The sequence below is a fragment of the Cryptomeria japonica genome, chromosome 7 (genome assembly GCF_030272615.1).
Source record: "Cryptomeria japonica chromosome 7, Sugi_1.0, whole genome shotgun sequence".
Taxonomy (NCBI): Eukaryota; Viridiplantae; Streptophyta; class Pinopsida; order Cupressales; family Cupressaceae; genus Cryptomeria; species Cryptomeria japonica.
The window spans coordinates 844,815,452-844,834,157 of NC_081411.1; the positions used below are offsets into that span (position 1 = coordinate 844,815,452).

An 18,706-nucleotide genomic window follows, 5' to 3' on the forward strand; every position below is an offset into this window, starting at 1 on the left:
ACGACATCTATCATGGCAATATCATTCTATCTAATAATCATGTAGTGTTCTATCTCATAAAGCATGTAAGTAAATCATCAAATCATAGCAATGTTATCCAAATCCTGAAATCATATAAGTTCTAAGTCTCAAAATGCATCAAAATAAAATATCCGTAATAGTCTAAAATATAAAATCCACTGAATGTCAGACTGAGTCGAGGTGAGGCCTCACATACACAGTGGAAAACTTTCAATGAAGAGATGATTGAATGAAATAGTAAAATAATTACCCTAAATGAGGTTGGTATTTAGTAACACAAGTACACCTTATCGTAGGTAAAAGGTACCAAAATAGGGAAAAAATGGTGTTTTGGGAATTCAATGTGACCCATGGGAAAAAGGCACAAGTCAATATTACAGTCTTCAACATTTGAATGCCCAATTACTGTTACAATATTTCTTTAGTCCTCTTGTTTTGAGAATCGTTAGATGTTTTATGGTAAGTTTGACGAGGATACAATGATCTTCCAATAGTTGAGCAACCAACTGCTAGCAAGAGACTACATTGTGCCCACATTGCTCAAGTCACCATGACTACCCATATCTATTCCAGAATGCAAATGATCTTTTTGTAAGCACATGATTCCTAAAATATGATTAACACCAAATGGAGAACCAATTCAATAAATTCCCCAACTCTAGTTTGTTTGACACTTTCATAGCCAATATATGTTATGCTAATCATTAATTATGGAGTATGTAATTTGTAACATCCAATCATTAAAATATGAATTAGAAATCAATCCTAGTTAGCATCCTAATCAACTCCACGGTTCAATCCCTAGTTCACCAGACTCCTCGAAAATTGACTCTAAATCACCATCTCTAGGTAACTCTGCTCTATGCAAATTTAAGAAACTCGTGCTCATGCCCTTAATTTCAAGCTACTGTAGTCAATATCAGCTTTAAAAATCATCAGAAAGAATAATTAATCAGACTCGCTAAGGTAACCATAAATCATAATTTGGTATTCACCACGTGCAGCAATATGGGTGTTCCCCCAAAACAATTTTCCTAGACGTTCAGTGGAAAACATATAATGGGACAACATGCATTCGATATATAATTTTTTTGATAGAAAAAATAGAACGAAACATTGAACTTTTATTCAGATGGTTAGATTAAAGCATATAATTTATGTTTAAATATGAAATGTTAAAAGTTCACCAAATTTATAGAAACACTCCAATTTGATCGACTTGAAGTCTACACAAAAATTTGACCGTACTTGCACAAGTGTCATTGGCTTTGAGTGGCTGCCCCTGATTCCTTTACAAACCCTCCCACAAGAAATATGAAAAGATGCTAGAGTTAACTCCCTAGGATGAATTTGCAAAGCAGTTGTCATTTTTTATAGCTCTTTCGTTTGGCCTTGAAGAAGCCCAGATGCCCCTGTTCGCGCACAAACTTGCACAAAACTTCTAAATTCAGCTACAGATTATGATTTATTATGACCAGCATTTAAGCTTACTACTGTAGTATTTATTCCAGCTTAGTGCTTTAAAAATAATATGTCCACTGCCATTCAATTCCAAATAAAATCTGAAGCAACCATAATTTAGAGCTTCCATAGAATCATCTGGTTGTTCTCATCAAGTTTATCAGGGGAATTCGAATTCATGAACATTACAATTCATGTAGAGTGTTATAAAGTTACGCTGATTTCTTGAGAAGACTGACAAATGACTGGCTTAAACAATAAAATGAAACCCACACCTTAGATGGGGATTAAAATTACATTTCAACTTCTAGTAAGAAATAATGGAAGAAGCCCCTTCTTCCATTTTATCAGCATGCCTTCAAAGGCAGCTATTTATAATGGATTACACCAACAAATGGGTGCATGAATTCCAATAATAAAGATAATGGACAAACAATACCTAAGTAAAATTTACATCTGGTAACCAAAAAGTGATTTTGGCTTTGTTGATCCGACCTGATATGAAAAAAGTGACTTGGGAGGTTTTGCAATTGGTTCGTTGCTGGCATTTTCTTTATTCGGAGACGCTTCTTTGACCACATTCGAATCTTCCATATGTTTATAACTCTCATTTATTTCATCAACGTTTGAAATATCTTCAAAACTGCCAACAGGAAATGTAGAATCCGTTTCTTCCGCTGGCCTTTTCTCACATTGCTCAATTTCTTGTGCTTCTGATATATCAAGTGAAGAATTATTTTTAGTGTTGTTTCCCCTTTCTTCTTGAGCTTCATCTAAGGTCTGCTTTTTTTTCAATGTGTAAAATAGTTAGTTTCACATAAAAATCACTTGACAAGACATTATGAGAGATTGAATAATAAGATTTGACAAAATCTGTGCTACTGCCAACAGTAAATCAGAAGACCAATTCGACTATAGTAAAAAGGTATGAAAGTTGCCAGAGAACAATTGAACATAATAAAGTTCATTTGTTTAGATAATTAGGGCATATGCCAGAACCAGCACTAAATAAATAAAGGCAAATTAGAGACCCAAATTTCTTTAACATTCCCAACATTCATTCATTTCATTTTAGAATCAGATTAATATAAATGAAATTCTGTGACTTAAAATTCGTTAAGTTCATAAACATTACATATTAATAGAAATTCAAGTTTTCAGAGTCCATGAGTTTCAGTTGAGAAGCTTGTTAAAAAAAATAGCTCTGATTTTTTCATCAACATTTCAGATTACGCTCAATGATCTATCGTCAAGATGAGAAACAAATGACAAAAGTTATCAGGATTGCTAGGTCAGTTCAAACAATAGACCCTAAGATGCCAAGTTTGATAGCCATGTCAACTCAGGGACCAAGAAATTAACAATTGAAAAAGAAAAAATTAAGACCTAAAATTTTAAGTTGAAATAAATATATACAAAATAAGTATTAAAACCTAATATTTAAAAATAATAAGAATTTATATTTACTAAATATTACCAGTTAAACCCCAGCTAATGGTTTAAAAGAAAAACAGATTGCTAGAAAAAATGAGGTTTGGGATGGATTTTTTAAAATCAATTTTGATGGGACATCGAGAGGTAATCTTGAAATTGATGGAACGGACTTTGTTATTAGAGATAACAAAAGAATCTTTTTACACAAGGAACGCAAATATTTGGGAATCCACACTAATAATATGGCAAAATATAAAGCATTAATTCATGGTTTATCTCTCACAAAATCATTAAGTGTAAAAATGATTGCAATAGAAGGAGATTCTCTAGTAGTGATAAATGGTCCAAAAACAATTATCTTCAAAAATTTGTAGAGCCTTTTAGAGGAAGCAATGCAAAGCAATAAGGCCTTTGATGAGATCATTATCTCATACTGCTTCAAGCAAGCCAACGGGGCTGCCAACCTTTCAGCAAATTCTGGTATCAACCAAGTTCCTCATCTAAACAAATATAGCACCTCAGCAAATTAGTGGTGCAGCTTATCAAACTCAATCTCACTAAGGCCTCCTTAGCTTAAGGACCCCTTCAATCACATGTTAACCACGCATACCATAATCATTTCACTAAATCCTTAAATCTGCTCAAGTAAATTTATTCCCAATTCGTTGCCAACCCCAAACCATATTGGCCGTATCTATGAGATTGATATTTCTGATTATTCTTTGATGACTTTGGCTTAAAATCCATGTGGCGGTACAATTGTCATCTGAATGGAGGCATTTGCAATGCCCCCTTTCAGGATTGCCCTGAATCTTGCCCTAGAATCACAATTCAATTAAAATAAGGAATGTAATATCAATAGAATGTCATTGTCAAAATAAACCTTGTGTAAATCCTGCAATCATATTAAACAATATTGGATATATGTAATTCATAAAACCAATTGTTTCTTCAAGGGTTAAGAATCAAACATATGAGTACAAATATGTGTATATTAATAACCATCATAATGCTCTGATACCACTATACTTGTAGAATTTAAGAGTATTGCAGGGCATATGATTTCAGTCTGCTGTTGTAAATCAGGCAGATCTAATCTGATTCGATTTTCCTCTTGGATGCTGACTTCTTGATCTTTTGGATGAGTGCCGATTCTGATTGGTTCCCTCCTCATTTCCTATCACCTTTATATCCTTATGTCTCTACATGAAGAGAGACATCCTTTGGGAAAGTGTGTCTTTTCAAACAGTCATGACTTTTGTTAATAATTAATTGCTGTATATATTTCAAATCTTCTTTTTCTTCTTCGATTGTCTTCTTCTTTTATATCCCCCACTGGAGTAGAGTGATACCTCTTTATATCTGAATACTTGATTTAACCCATCTCAGGTCAGCTCTTAGAGAAATGATTACCATGTGAATGTTGCTTTAAATAATTGACACCTCAGCCATAATTAATCCTAGTCAAATATAATTTATTTCTTTGAATCAGCCCTTCTTTCACTTAGTCAATCGCTCATGCTTTATATCCGATGTGACGAGATGTGTTTGTGAAGCCCTAGTCTCAAGCGGTGCATGACACTCCACCCTTCCCAAAATTGCTTGTCCTCAAGCAATGTCAATTTTATCCAAATCCTTCAATGTGAGGGTTCCTAAACTAACCCTTGGAAATTTGTCATCCTTAGATCCTCCATATGATATAATTAGCTTCCATAACCCCAGTATTACCTTAAGTTGCAAATTTGAATTGCACTATACAAAGACAAAAGACAAATCCATATTCTGCACAATGGAATGGAATCACAGAAAGATCGAAGAAAACACTGATGGAAAAGGCTAGGAGTATGCCTAGTGGAGCTGACTTGTAAAAAAGGTTTTGAGCCAAGGCTATAACCACTGCTTGCTACCTAATTAGGAAGCCTCCCTCATCAACTCTTGGTGGATAAAACACCCATGGAGGCATGGTTGGTTGACAAGCCTTCATTGAGACATATCGAAGTTTTTTATTATGAAGTATATGCACGTCTCAGGGAAAGGTGAACAAAGTTGGAGAATAATGTTAAGAATATTATCATCAATTACAATTATGGTGTGAAAAGATACAAACTTTGGGATCTTGTTGCACAAAAGGTATCATACAATCGAAGTGTGATTTTTAGAGAAACTAAGCATCCCGTTGTCTTGTAGTTTAAACAAACAGGAAAAAAAATACAAAAAAAAAAATGTAATTCAGCTTCCTTCTATGCCTAAAAAAGTTGAATTGAGACCCTAATAGACAAAAAGTAGAGGAATGCTCATTAGGCTCAAAATCCTTAGAAGAGGGAGAAACTCCATCTTAGCTTGGTCAAAGGTCTAAGAAGCATAGAAAACCACCAAAAAGGTATTCTCCTAATGATTGGAGATGTCCTTTTGCTTTAAATACTAGCATTGATGAACCAAATTCTATACAAGAGACATTAGGTATGAATGATGTAGAGTCCTAGAAGATACTGTGAATGAAAAAACACCACTAAAAAATAATGATGCATGGGATCTAGTACCATTGCTTGAAGGATGTAAATATGTTGGTTGCAAATGAGTGTTTAACAAGAAGATTGGTTCAAATAGCAATACTGAGAAATACAAAGTATGGTTCATTGTAAGAGGTTACTCTCAGATTAAGGGCGTTGACTAAGTAATATATTCTCTTGTTAGAAAAATGACATCCATTAGATTCTTGTTGTCTATTGTTGCAACATATGACTTAGAGGTCAAGCAAATATATGTGAAGATGGCATTCCTTCATTGAGATTTGGAGGGTATTTATATGACACAACCAAAGCATTACATTGTTAAAGGTAAAAGTAGTTTGGTTTGTAGATTAAAGATATCTCTATATGGCCTGAAACAAAGTCGTAGAATGTGGTACCAAAAGTTTGCTACATATGTGTTGAATTTATTAAAATAATATTGTTATATTTAACATGTAATGGTCATCTAGTTAGTTTTAAGAAGTTTCCTTTTGGTCTTTCGTCATCTAGTTAGTTTTAGGAAGTTTCCTTTTCGTCTTTCGTTCTTGATCATTTATTTTATAGAAACATTGCTTGTACTCTCTATTTAAGGAGTTTTCATCTCCTTTATAAATTCCAAATTATCATTTCATTGTATCACAAAAGAGGTAACTATTTGCCTTAGTTTTAATTCATGGTTTCATTACCTGGAATTTATTTCTAGAAGTTTTTTGAAGTGGGCTTTCCTAAAAAAAATTGTGAAGATTTTTTTAGAAGATTTTTGTTCGATTTTTTATTTAAAATCAACGGATTTCTTTTCGGGAGAAATCGACGAAGGGTTTTTTAGAGAGAAATTGTAGAAGGTTTTAACAATTTTTCCACAAAATGAAGGTTTTTGCCGACTTTTTTACAAAATCATGTGTGGTTTCAGCATTGTATCGAGGGTTTGATGATGTTTTACAACAGTTTTTTTTGACAATTTTCGGACAAAATCGTAGGTTCTAGTTTTTTGCCAATTTTTTATCAACAAAAATCTAAGTTTTCTAAGAAGCTACATTTTATCTTGGCATTCGTGTCTCTAGATAACAAGAGGGATGGCTTTGTTACCCGATATTATGTTGGAAGGCACTCAAAGATTGGTAAACTTGGTCATATGAAGTTCTACAAAAAGTGGTTGGCTGATCAGTGTTAATTTTAACACTTTCAGATTAACTAAAACTCAGAAAATCATAATTTTTTTATTGATTAGATTAATTAGATTAGAGATTTATAGTTTCAGATTTAAGCATAGTAAAGAAAGAGAATGAAAAAAAGACAAGACACAGTTACCCTGGGAAAACCTCCTAGGAGGAAAAACTCAGCCAGAAAAGATCCTCAGATCTGATTATGGATTATATTTATGCAATCATTACAACACTTATCTCATGTATTTGTAGGTTCAGATGTTGTTGTCACAAGAGGTATGGCAGATCGAGGTGGCAGCCTTCAACATTCGCTTGCTGTCATATGAGAGATGGATGCTGCTGCTCCCTTACCCTAGATTGCAAACCTTCAAGGAATTCGCTATGTATAACCTAGATTGAAGACCTTCAATGAATTCGCTGACTCCTAATGATGGATTTCGCACCTCCTAATGGTAGATGTAAATTTTTGTAAGTGCAGATGTCATGTGTCTCCCTGAAGTTCGCATTTAGGCAGGCATGTAGATTTCGCATGAATGAAAGAGCTGATTGAATTGAGTGAATAACAATGAGTTCTTACATTTACTTATATGAGGAGTGCAACCTTTTAGATAGGTCGGCTTTCTTTATAATTAACTTTAATTATATTTTTCCTTAAATGCCTTATGAATAGGGTCGGCCCTATTTATCAACATGTTGAGTGTTTAAGTTTGTGAGGCAAGGTTTTAAGGTTGTCGTGGGGTATAGGGCTCTGTCCTATACGTTTGAGGAAAGGGGCCAGCCCTTTTGGGCAGATTCCAATGTTGCCCAAGGCAATTGGAATCCGCCATTCCATAATTAATATCAACACTCCCTCTTAATTAGGGAGGAGAAACATAACTATAATCTTCCATCTTGCACACAAGCAAAGAATGGAATTACATAATATAATCTTCCAGCTCGCACACAAGCATAGACTGGATCCACCTTACATTGCCCGCAGAAGGTGGAGAGGATTTTTCTACCATCTTACATTGCCCGCAGAGGATGGTCAACAATTACACTTCTCCTTGAGAAGATTACAATACCATCTTACATTGCCCGCAGAGGATGGTCAATAATTACACTTCTCCTTGAGAAGATTACAATACCACCTTACAATGCCCGCAGAAGGTGGTTTGATACAACACAATGAATCACTGAGATTGAGACTGCCTCTCAATTAGGGTTTCATTTTCTACAATACCAAATCTGTCCTTGAAGTACACAAACTTCACTTTGGATAGAGGCTTGGTAAGAATATCTGCAACCTTCTCATCTGTGCTGACATACTTCAGCTGAATAGCACCTCTTTGCACCATATCCGAATGAAATGATAATTGGTTTCCACATGTTTTGACCTGTCATGAAACACTGGATTGATAGACATTTTGATACAACTCTGATTATCACAGTGAATAACTGTAGGATCCCAAGGTTGACCAAACAGCCCAGCAAGAAGCTTACAAAGCCACACTGCTTCTCTAGAGGCTACACTTGCTGCAATATACTCAGCTTCAGCAGTACTCAATGCCATTGAGGATTGTTTTCTGCAAGCCCAAGAGATCACTGCAGATCCCAAGCTAAAACAAATACCGGAGGTGCTTTTCTTGTCTTTGACGCTTCCAGCCCAGTCTGCATCTGAAATACCTTCCAAGGTTATTTAAGTGTTAAGTGGATACTTCAGCCCAAAACCACCCGTGCCTCGCAAGTACGTTAGGATGTGCTTGGCTGCAACAAGATGAACATGTTTGGGCATGCTCATAAACTGACTAAGAACATTCACAACAAAACATATGTCTAGTCTAGTGTTAACTAGATACATCAGTGATCCAATCAACTGTCGATACTCTGATGGATCTGCAAAATCAGAGTTAGTTGCAGAAACACTTAATTTCTTTAAGTTAGATTCCATAGGAGTAGACATAGGTTTACAATCCATCATTCTAAACCTTTTCAAAATGTCAATAGTATACTTTCCTTGACTTAGAAAAATTTCGTTAGATCTTTGCCATACTTCTAGACCTAGAAAATAATGCATTAGGCCTAAGTCTTTCATTTCAAATTCTGAAGCTAGTTCTTTCTTGCATCTAATAATAAGTTCATCTTTACCAGTAAGAAATAATTCATCCACATATAGAACTAGAATTAGCATTTCATCATTGGCTAACTTAAAGTATATGTTAGAGTCAACATCATTTTTACAAAAACCTAGACTTAACAAGTATTTATCATTCTTTCATACCAAGCACGAAGAGCTTGTTTAAAACCATACAGAGCTTTCTTCAACCTGCACACATGAGTTAATCTATCATGAATCTCATAACCCTTAGGTTGTTCAATATAGACCTCTTCCTCAATTAAACCATTAAGGAAGGCAGTCTTAACATCCATCTGATGTAGTTTCCAACCTCTAGCAGCAGCACTAGCTATTATCGTTCTAATAGAAGTATATCTAGCAACAGGAGCAAAAGTTTCTTCATAGTCTATGCCTTCTTTTTGAGAAAAACCACGAGCTACAAATCTAGCCTTATATTTTTCAATACTACCATCAGCATTATGTTTAATTTTAAATAACCATTTAGAGGAAACAACAAATTTACCTTTGGGTCCGGGCACAATATCCCAAACATCATTCTTGATGATTGACTAATACTCTTCATCCATAGCAAGCTTCTAGGCATGATGATTCAAGGCTTCTTCAACATTGCAAGGTTCAATTTCAATGAGATTTCACATCAATGCAACGTAGTTGGAGAATACTTGAGGTCTCTTGGTTTCACGGAAGGTGCCACTAGGAGCAGCAAATCTTTCGGCTTCTTGAATGGTGTTTCTAACCCAAAGAGGCCTTTTTTTGGTAACGACAATGTCACTAGGAATATCAATGGGATTCATGGGCTCTGGAGGATCATTATGTTCTTCTTGAGGTGGAGGTTCAACCAGCTCCCTCTAAATCTCAGGGTTAGTATCAACATTCATATCTTGATTGTCATTAGCTTCATCAATAACACAAGAACCTTTTGATTTCTTAAAAGCAATGTCTTCTTCAAATGTAACATCCCTACTTACCTCAACATACCTTTGACTCGGGATGTATATCCTGAATGCCTTGGAGGATTCACTGTAGCCGACTAGCATGCCTTTCTTTCTGGGGGCACATGAACATAAACGGGACTTCCAAAAATTCTAAGGTGACTGATGTCTGGTTTGGATCCTGTGAAGGCTTCTTCAGGGGTCATGTTCTTTAGAACATAGTGAGGACATCTATTCTGGATATACATTGTTGTTCTAGAAGCCTCAGCCCATAGGAAGGTCTGCAAATCTTGATCGTGAATCATAGCCTTTGCAGCCTCAACAATAGTCCTATTCTTTCTTTCAGCAACTCCATTTTGTTGAGGATTGTGTGGAACACAAAACTCCCTCTTAATTCCTGACTCAACACAAAAATCATAAAAGCTACCGAAGGTGTACTCACCTCCACTGTCAGATCTTAGACATTTAATTCTTTTACCAAAGGAGTTTTCAATTAATACCTTAAACCCTTTAAATTTACTTAAGACTTCATCAGATTCTTTAGATTTCAAGAAGTAGATCCAAGTTTTCCTAGAGAAATCATCTATGAAGATTACGTAATAAAGAAATCCACTAGGAGATGCTATAGACATAGGACCACATAAATCAGAGTGAACAAGTTCTAGTTTGTCTTTAGCTCTATTTTCACTTTTAAGAAAAGGACTTTTAACATTTTTACCTATAGCACAACCTTTGCAAGTATTATCATGAATTTGACTGAGTTTGAGCATACCTTTGACTAACTTTTCAAGAGAGGGAAGAGCTTGATAATGCAAGTGTCCAAGTCTTCTATGCCATGGCTCACAGGATTCAGGAGCCTCGTTAATGAGAGCTTGAATAGGGTTAGTAGAGAGCTTATAAAGACTATCATATCTATGACCGATTATACGAGCAGATTTAAAACTAGATTTCTTAGGTCAAGCAAGAACTTTTCCCTCAGAAAATGCAATTTGATAACCTTTATCTTCTAGAGCAGAAATGGAAATTAGGTTTATTTTAATTCCAGGAACAAACAAGATATCACTAAAATGCAGAGAAATACCAGAGTCTAAATTTAAAGAAGTAGAGCCAGAACCTCTTACTGAATAACGAGCGTCATCACCAATTACCACGTGAAAGCTGGTATCCTTTTCTACTAAGTCTGAAAGATGATCACAGTAGCCTATGATGTGTCTGGAAGCACCACTGTCAATCAGCCATGTATTACTATCTGTAGGAATACTGCTAGACAGAGCGAAGATGAATAAGAAGTCATCATTTTGTTTTGAGACTTCATTTAGGTTGGCTTCTCTTTGGGTAGGGTTATTCTGACATTCTTTAGCATAGTGACCAAATTTGTCACATCTAAAGCATCGAACACGCAAGGTATCTCTTGGTTTCTTCCAAGGGTGTTGGGAACTAAATGGTTTGAATTCCCTATTTCTTTTTGGATAAGGCTTCTTTCAATTTCCCCCTTTCTTGCATTGGGTTGCAAGCATGTGTTGATCATCTACATAGGGACTTTTGGTTTGCCCTCTTGTGATGAGGCGAGACTCTTCTTGGATGCAATCATTCTTAAGGCGATCAAGGGTAGGTAACTCAGTTCTGCCACTTATGGTTTGGATAAATGACTCCCATGAGTGAGGTAGACCATTTAGGGCAATCATGACAAGGTCTTTGTCTTCCATGTTATGACCAATTAAACCTAGCTGATTCTTTAGTTCTGAAATTCTCATAAAGTAGGAAATAACAGAATCTTCTTTTGCCATTTTGATATTAAGTAGTTGTTGTCTTAAAGTAATTGCCCTACTGAGATTGTTAACTTCATATGTACCTTGTAGATGGCTGAACATTTCCCTTGCAGTAGTAAATGAGGCAATAGAGGTGACTAGGTGGTCTTTGACTGAATCAATGAGAATCTTCCTAGCCTTGACAACATCCTTTTTGAATTGTTTTAGCTCAGCTGCATCCGTAGGTTCAGTTAGTTCTTTCGCTTCTATGAATTGGAGAATATCTTCTTCCTCTAGAGCCAACTTGATTCGAACCTTCCATGCAATAAAATTGAGATTCCCATCAAGCCTACCTTCAACTTTCAGCCCCATTGACCTGACCTGCAAATGCGACAACAATCTGGAAATAAAGGAGTACTAAATTCTAAAATCTGAAAGTTGATCTAGCCTATAGCTCTGATACCATGTTAATTTTAACACTTTCAGATTAACTAAAACTCAGAAAATCAGAATTTGTTTACTGATTAGATTAATTAGATTAGAGATGTATAGTTTCAAATTTAAGCATAGTAAAGAAAGAGAATGAAATAAAGACAAGACACAGTTACCCTGGGAAAACCTCTTAGGAGGAAAAACCCAACCAGAAAAGATCCTAAGATCTAATTATGGATTATAGTTATGCAATCATTACAACACTTATCTCATGTATTTGTAGGTTCAGATGTTGTTGTCACAAGAGGTATGGCAAATTGAGGTGTCAGCCTTCAACATTCGCTTGCTGTCATATGAGAGATGGATGTTGTTGCTCCCTTACCCTAGATTGCAAACCTTCAAGGAATTCGTTGTGTATAACCTAGATTGCAGACCTTCAATGAATTCGCTGACTCCTTATGATGGATTTCGCACCTCCTAATGGCAGATGTAAATTGTTGTAAGTGCAGATGTCATGTGTCTCCCTGAAGTTCGCATTTAGGCAGGCATGTAGATTTCGCATGAATGAAAGAGCTGATTGAATTGAGTGAATAACAATGAGTTCTTACATTTACTTATATGAGGAGTGCAACCTTTTAGATAGGTCGGCTTTCTTTATAATTAACTTTAATTATATTTTTCCTTAAATGCCTTATGAATAGGGTCGGCCCTATTTATCAACATGTTGAGTGTTTAAGTTTGTGAGGCAAGGTTTTAAGGTTGCCGTGGGGTATAGGGCTCTGCCCTATACGTTTGAGGAAAGGGGCCAGCCCTTTTGGGCGGATTCCAATGTTGCCCAAGGCAATTGGAATCCGCCATTCCCTAATTAATATCAACATCAGAAGTTGAACCAGGGAGGGTCTCAACAGCAGGCTAATGTCGCAGAGCGTTTTGGAGAGGAGTCAGCCTTCTATGCATTCGAGGCCAAATGACCTGCAAATTATGTCAAGTCTTTTGTAGGGTATCTAGTAGAATGACCATTAAGGGAGGGTATTAAAGCAATATTATAATACTTAGCGTGTAATGGTCATCTAGTTAGTTTTAGGAAGTTTCCTTCTTGTCTTTCATTCTCGATTGTTTCTTTTATAGAAACATTGCTTGTACTCTCTATTTAAGGAATTTTCATTTTCTTGGTAAATCATGAATTATCATTTCAGAATTTGAGTTTTGATTCTAAATCTGATGACAATATTTTAAATTTAATGGTGATTGTTTCCTAGTTATTACTTCATATGTTGATGATATGTTGTTTACTGGCAATGAGGAAGATTTTTTAAAATCTCAGCTCTCAACAAAGTTTGAAATGAAAGATCTAGGTGTTACTAAACACATTCTTGGGATGGAGATCAAAAAAGATGGAGAAAACAAAAATCTATGGCTTGGCTAGAGTATGTCACTTCAATTTTACAAAGGTTTAACATACAAGATCAGTGACCATTGTGTGTTTTTGTAACGATGGGAACAAAGTTATTTATTACACAATATCCTAAATCCCCTTTAGAGATGGAAAACATGAGCAAAGTGCCTTACCAAAGTGTAATTGGAAGCTTAATGTATGCTATGGTCTATATTAAACTATAAATTATCCAAACACTAGGAGTTCTCAACCAGCTTATGTTTAATCCTAAACATATTCATTGGGATGCAATTAAAAGAGTTCAAATATTTGTGGGCTGCCTCAGAATATTCCTTGTGTTTTCATGTTACAAGAGAGGCATTCCTTGGATATTTGTGGTTATATGGACTCAGATTGGACTGAAGATGTTGATAGCAAAGGATCCACTCGTGCTTATTTGTTTAATTTAAATTGTGGTGCAATAGTTGAATAAGTGAAATGATGTAGTCACTTTTTCCACTACAAAGGTAAAGTAAATTGCAGTAACTCATACCTATAAAGAAGCCATTCGTCTTAAGAGATTATGTTCAAAACTTGAATTGAATGAGGGAGTAGTTATAGTTCATTATGAATGTTAGAGTGCAATCTAAACCCAATTTTTCATGCTAGGACTAAGCGTATAGGTGTTCAATATTATTTTGTGAAAGATTTGGCCAAGGATAGTAGGGTAGAGCTGGAAAAGGTAGAGACTTTGATGAATTTTGTTGATGCATTAACCAAACTAGTGAATGTAGAGAATTTCAAATGATGTTTGGAGTCTATGAATCTTTGAGCCCCTGAAATTGATTCCAGATGGTATATTAATCCTTTGCTCTTGCAAACAATTCAACAAGTGGGAGAATGTTTGGGAACTAAGGTGTCAACCTTTGCAAGTTCTTAGATTTTTTATTTATAATTTGACGTTTCCTGCAAATTAATTCCATATTTTCTATTTATTATTATTTAAATTAGCCTCAATTGGAAATGGAACATGGGATTTTGTTGTTGCATCATTTCCCATGTGTCAATGCTTTGTAAAGTGTTGTAAGATAATTACGACTTGTAAAATTAGATTAATTTATTTATAATTTTAGGTTAGTTTTAAGGTTTTATCTTCACTCCAAATCTTATAAAAGGAGGTGAATGCATTTGTAATGTTTTATCATGATATCTAATAGAAAAATACAATTTTGTGTTTTATTCGTTTTTGGAAACATGGTATCTGAGCAAGTTTCACAAAGTTTTATGAGTCATGCAAGGATAAATTATTAAATTCTGAATTTTCATGGCTAGGAATCATGAGTTTTTTTTCCTTTGAATCGCACAATTATTTTTTGTTAAAATCATGTCCAAGAAAATCGTGAGAAATTGTTTTTGCAAGTTGCGCGGATGGTTAAGTTTTCTTTATGTGCAGACATAATTTTGCAGCTGACAATTTTCTTGTTTTGTGCAATCTTTTAAAAAACACAAGTATTTTTTAGCTGCTTGATTTTTCCACGAAAAGTATAGGTTCAACAAGTAAGGGTTTTTAAAATCTGTGACTACATTTTTCATCAAAAAATTACACTGATTTTCCTCAAAATCATGCAGTGGCTAGGGCATAGTTTATTTAAGAATGAAATCATAGGGTTTCTAAAACTAGCAACCAAGGTTTTCAACAATGGATAGGGTTTTTGCATATTACTCCACAATGGCTAGGGTTTTCAGCAACAACTAGAAAAAGAGGGTTTTTGCATATTATTCTACAATGGCTAGGGTTTTCACATATTTTGCAGGTATTGATTTCAAAGTTAGCTGGAAATATATACGAGGGTTTGTAGTTCACTAGTTCAAAACTGAGGTAAGGATTTTCTGTGTCGTTTTTATACAAACCAAAATCCTAAAAAATTTCAAAATTTTGGCAAGGAGATATTAGGGTTTGAAAATTTCCAATTTTATTATTTGGCCTTTTATAATTTCTTTCAAAATTTTCAGTTTTATTATTTGCCCTTTAAAGCTTTCTGAAAATGGAAATTCCTATGGATAAATATTTTGGTTTCAACTTTCACACCTGGAAAATAAAAATCCTGATACAATTGATGCACAAGAACTTGTGGGGAATAGTAAATGGAAATGAAAAACTCCCTACAGATGCTAATAAATATTGGAAAGAGAGAGCAAAGATGACAAAGCCAAAGCTATTATTTGTCTTACACTCTTATTCCTAGTTATATCATATAGATTGGACAAAACCATCTAAGGAAATTTGGGAGAATTTGATTACACTATTTGGAGCCATAGCAGTCAATGCAAAATTTTCTTTAAAGCTTCAACTTTTCAAGTTTGATATGACTACTGAAGTCACTATGTCAAGCCCTGTGAACAATCTGAGATCTCTTCTTTGACAACTAGAAGGCAATGTTGTAGTTGATGATGAGGACGCTAAAGCCATTTCACTAAACAAATAATCTTCAAAATTCAGCAATGTCATCTTTACTCTTCGTCAACTTTCTTCTAAAAGTCTAGAAGGTATGATTTCAGCTATCCTAGCTGAATTCTTATAGTTATTGTGACTGATTTTATCAATTTTATATCTGATTTTGGGGTATAAGGGTGCCATGCAATGTATTTGCAGATATGCTGTGTAATTTGTTGCCATGCAGTGTATTTGCAGATTTGCTGTGTAATTTGTTCATTTCCTAAACATTTGGATAAGATTAATGGAAAGAGAACTATTGCATGAGATACAGAAGATGATCCTCAAACTAAGGTAGCATTATACTCAAATAATAAAAGATCTGATAAGGACAAAAGAGGGACAAAATGCTATTATTGCAAGAAAATAGCGCATATAGCTTGGAATAGTAGACTTTGAGCAAATGATATTCTCAAAGGAAAGCTCAAAGGAGCTAATATAGCCATTTTTGAAGACCCTCCTAATGTTGACAATGGTAAAGAAATTTCTTTTTATGCATTTTAAAGGAATCTAGTTCTTTGAACATAGGTAGAAAGCCAACGTAGACAAAGCTCAAAATGGATGGTTGTCCAGTTAGCTTGGGAATCTGTGGATCTTGGGAATCATACTCTTATGAGGGTAATGAGACAAATTGATGGAGCTCCGTGACTGTAGCTCAGCATGGATCGTTGTCCATTAGTTTGGGACATTAGTGATTCGAGAGTTCAGGGAGGTGGTAATCCAAGAACTTGGCAGTTCAGCTCAGGAGCTACACCTTTATGATGGTTCAAGGCAGCTTGATTGAATTCTACTTGGTGTATGATCTGTTTTCAAAGTAAAGCCTTTGAAGAATGGCAAATTCATGGTTCAAGGTGTTTTTAGTTTGATGTGCTCTATGTTAGTTTGGTTTGTTTTAGTATGGTAAGTCTTAAGAGGGAGTATTAGAGATAATTAAGACAATTCGATTAGTTTATTTATGATTTTAGATTATTTTTAGGGTTTTATCTTCACTCCAAATCTTATTGAAGGAAGTGAACGTATTTGTAATGTTTTATCCTAATATCTAATAGAGGAATACAATTTTGTGTTCTATTCATTTTAATTATTTGAAATTTCCAGCAAATTAATTCCATATGTTGACGCTTTGTAGAGTGATGTAAGATAATTTATTTTGGCTATTTTGGGTTACTACCTTTGGGAGATCCTATAACAATTTATGACGAATTCTTATGATGCATAAGAAGCCAAAAATAAGGGGAGTTACTTTGGAATCATAAGCAGCTTATGAAAGGCTATATTATTTGTCATAGAGTGCCTATTTTGAGACTCGAATCATCCCAAAGACAAACAAAAATGTTGGGTGGATAAAATTGGTCAATTATGATAGCTATAAAGTTGAAGAGAATAGGCTATTTTTAGCCAATATGGGAAATTCTCCTGGGGGCACTAGAAATTGGGCCAAATTGGGTGCCATTGCTTTTAATAAGGATATTTGCTCATGGTTTTGTAAAGCAAAAATGGTTTCCAAGTTGTTAAAAACTCTATAAATTGGAATTTGAGAAAGTTGATTACGTATGAGAATTTGTAAGTACATAGGTGTTGTTGGAATGCTACCGAAATTCTTCCAAGTTTAACTGTCGGAAGGATACCCTTGTAAAGATTTGCATTCTTGCATTGCAAATGCGTTGTTGCCTTTGAAAACTTACAAAAAGAATATTGCAATATTGATATAATGCTCATCTTAGTAAAATTTTGTTTATGGCTTGCATCTTTAATTAGTTTTAGGAAGTTTCCTTTATGTTTTTTGTGTTTCTATTCTCAATCATTTCTGTTATGGAAAAATCGTCCTATAATTTTCTCTATGAGGAGTATTCCTCTCCTTAATTAATTACAACATTGAATTATCATTTCATAATATTATAGTGGGTTAAGTCTTTTTGATGAATTTAAAAAAAAAAATCGTGTGTATTTACCTGGAACTTATTTCCAGAAGCTTTTTATGATTTTTTTATATGGTGGTGTTACCTAAAAGTTTTTTCAGAAGTTGACAATTTTTTAAATAAAATCATGGTTCTTTCCTAAATTTTTCGTGAGAAATTTCCAAAAGGGGTTTTTGATCAATCGAGATTTATTGAAGATTTTTTAGGGCATTTCCTAAAGGGTTTTTGTGAGTAAAAACCCAAGTGATTTTGTTTGCAAGGGTCACAACTAGTATTCTTTAAGTTGCAAAATTGTGGAGCTTGCACCGAGACGTTTCTATCTTGTTTACGCAAGGGTTTTATCCTGTGTTTTGCAACGTCTCTATTTTATTCCAAAACAGGCCGCAATGTATCTACAAACCTTTGTGGTTTCTAGCTCGCGACAACCCATTTTTCTAGTTTTTTCACTGCCAATGGATCTCCGTCTAGTTATGATTCTGCATGGGTTCTAAGTTTTCCATGTCAAATCTTTTGTTTTTTCTACGTCAGGTTGTGTTTTTTCCGTGTGGTTTTTGATCGCGATAGGTTTTTTTCTACATGACATGTTTGTGTTTTATCGTGTGACGAAGGGTTTCTCGGTTGTCTTTTTGTTCGTGGGTTCTTCTTTTGCCAAAGGGTTTTCTGATTTTTTTCCAAAAAAAATCATGGAAGGGTTTTGCATGATTTTTTCCATAAAAATCAAGGAGTGTTTTGCATGATTTTTTCCTAAAAATCATAGTCATGGGGTTTTACGTAAAGTGAAGGTTTTGCCAATTTTTTCCACAAAATCGTGGTTTCTTTCAGCTTATTTTTGGGTCGCACCTAGGGTTTCTAGGACAAACGGTGTTCTTCTGCAAAAGTGTTTTAATTGTTTTTTTTTACAAAATCATGGGTGCTGCTTCTTTTGACAATTTCTGGCAAAATCATGTTCTTTCAAACTTGTGAAGTTTTGAGCAGCTAATCTCTTAATAGTGGGAGGGATAGCTTTGTAATCCAACATCATGTTATAAGGATTGTGGTAAACTTGGTCATATCCAAAATTTCTATAGAACCGGGGAGGGTCTCAACAGTAGGCTCATGTCA

At 34.8% G+C, this 18,706-nt stretch overlaps 1 protein-coding gene across 3 annotated transcripts in view; it reads right to left on the reverse strand.

Moving 5' to 3' along the window:
- Positions 1–1,501: 1,501 nt before the first annotated feature.
- LOC131032356 (transcription factor TFIIIB component B'') overlaps positions 1,502–18,706 on the reverse strand; it is a 71,757-nt gene continuing 54,552 nt past the window's right edge. Inside the window, exons 8-9 of one of the 3 annotated variants that reach the window (XM_057963302.2) lie at positions 11,490–11,766; positions 2,120–2,262 (exon numbers count right to left, since the gene is read on the reverse strand). In XM_057963302.2, coding sequence (XP_057819285.1) covers positions 2,252–2,262; positions 11,490–11,766 — 288 coding nt within the window. In that variant the 3' untranslated portion in view covers positions 2,120–2,251. Of the gene's footprint in view, positions 2,263–11,489; positions 11,767–18,706 lie in introns of all 3 variants that reach the window. The other 2 variants (XM_057963301.2, XM_057963303.2) reach the window with 2 other exon arrangements.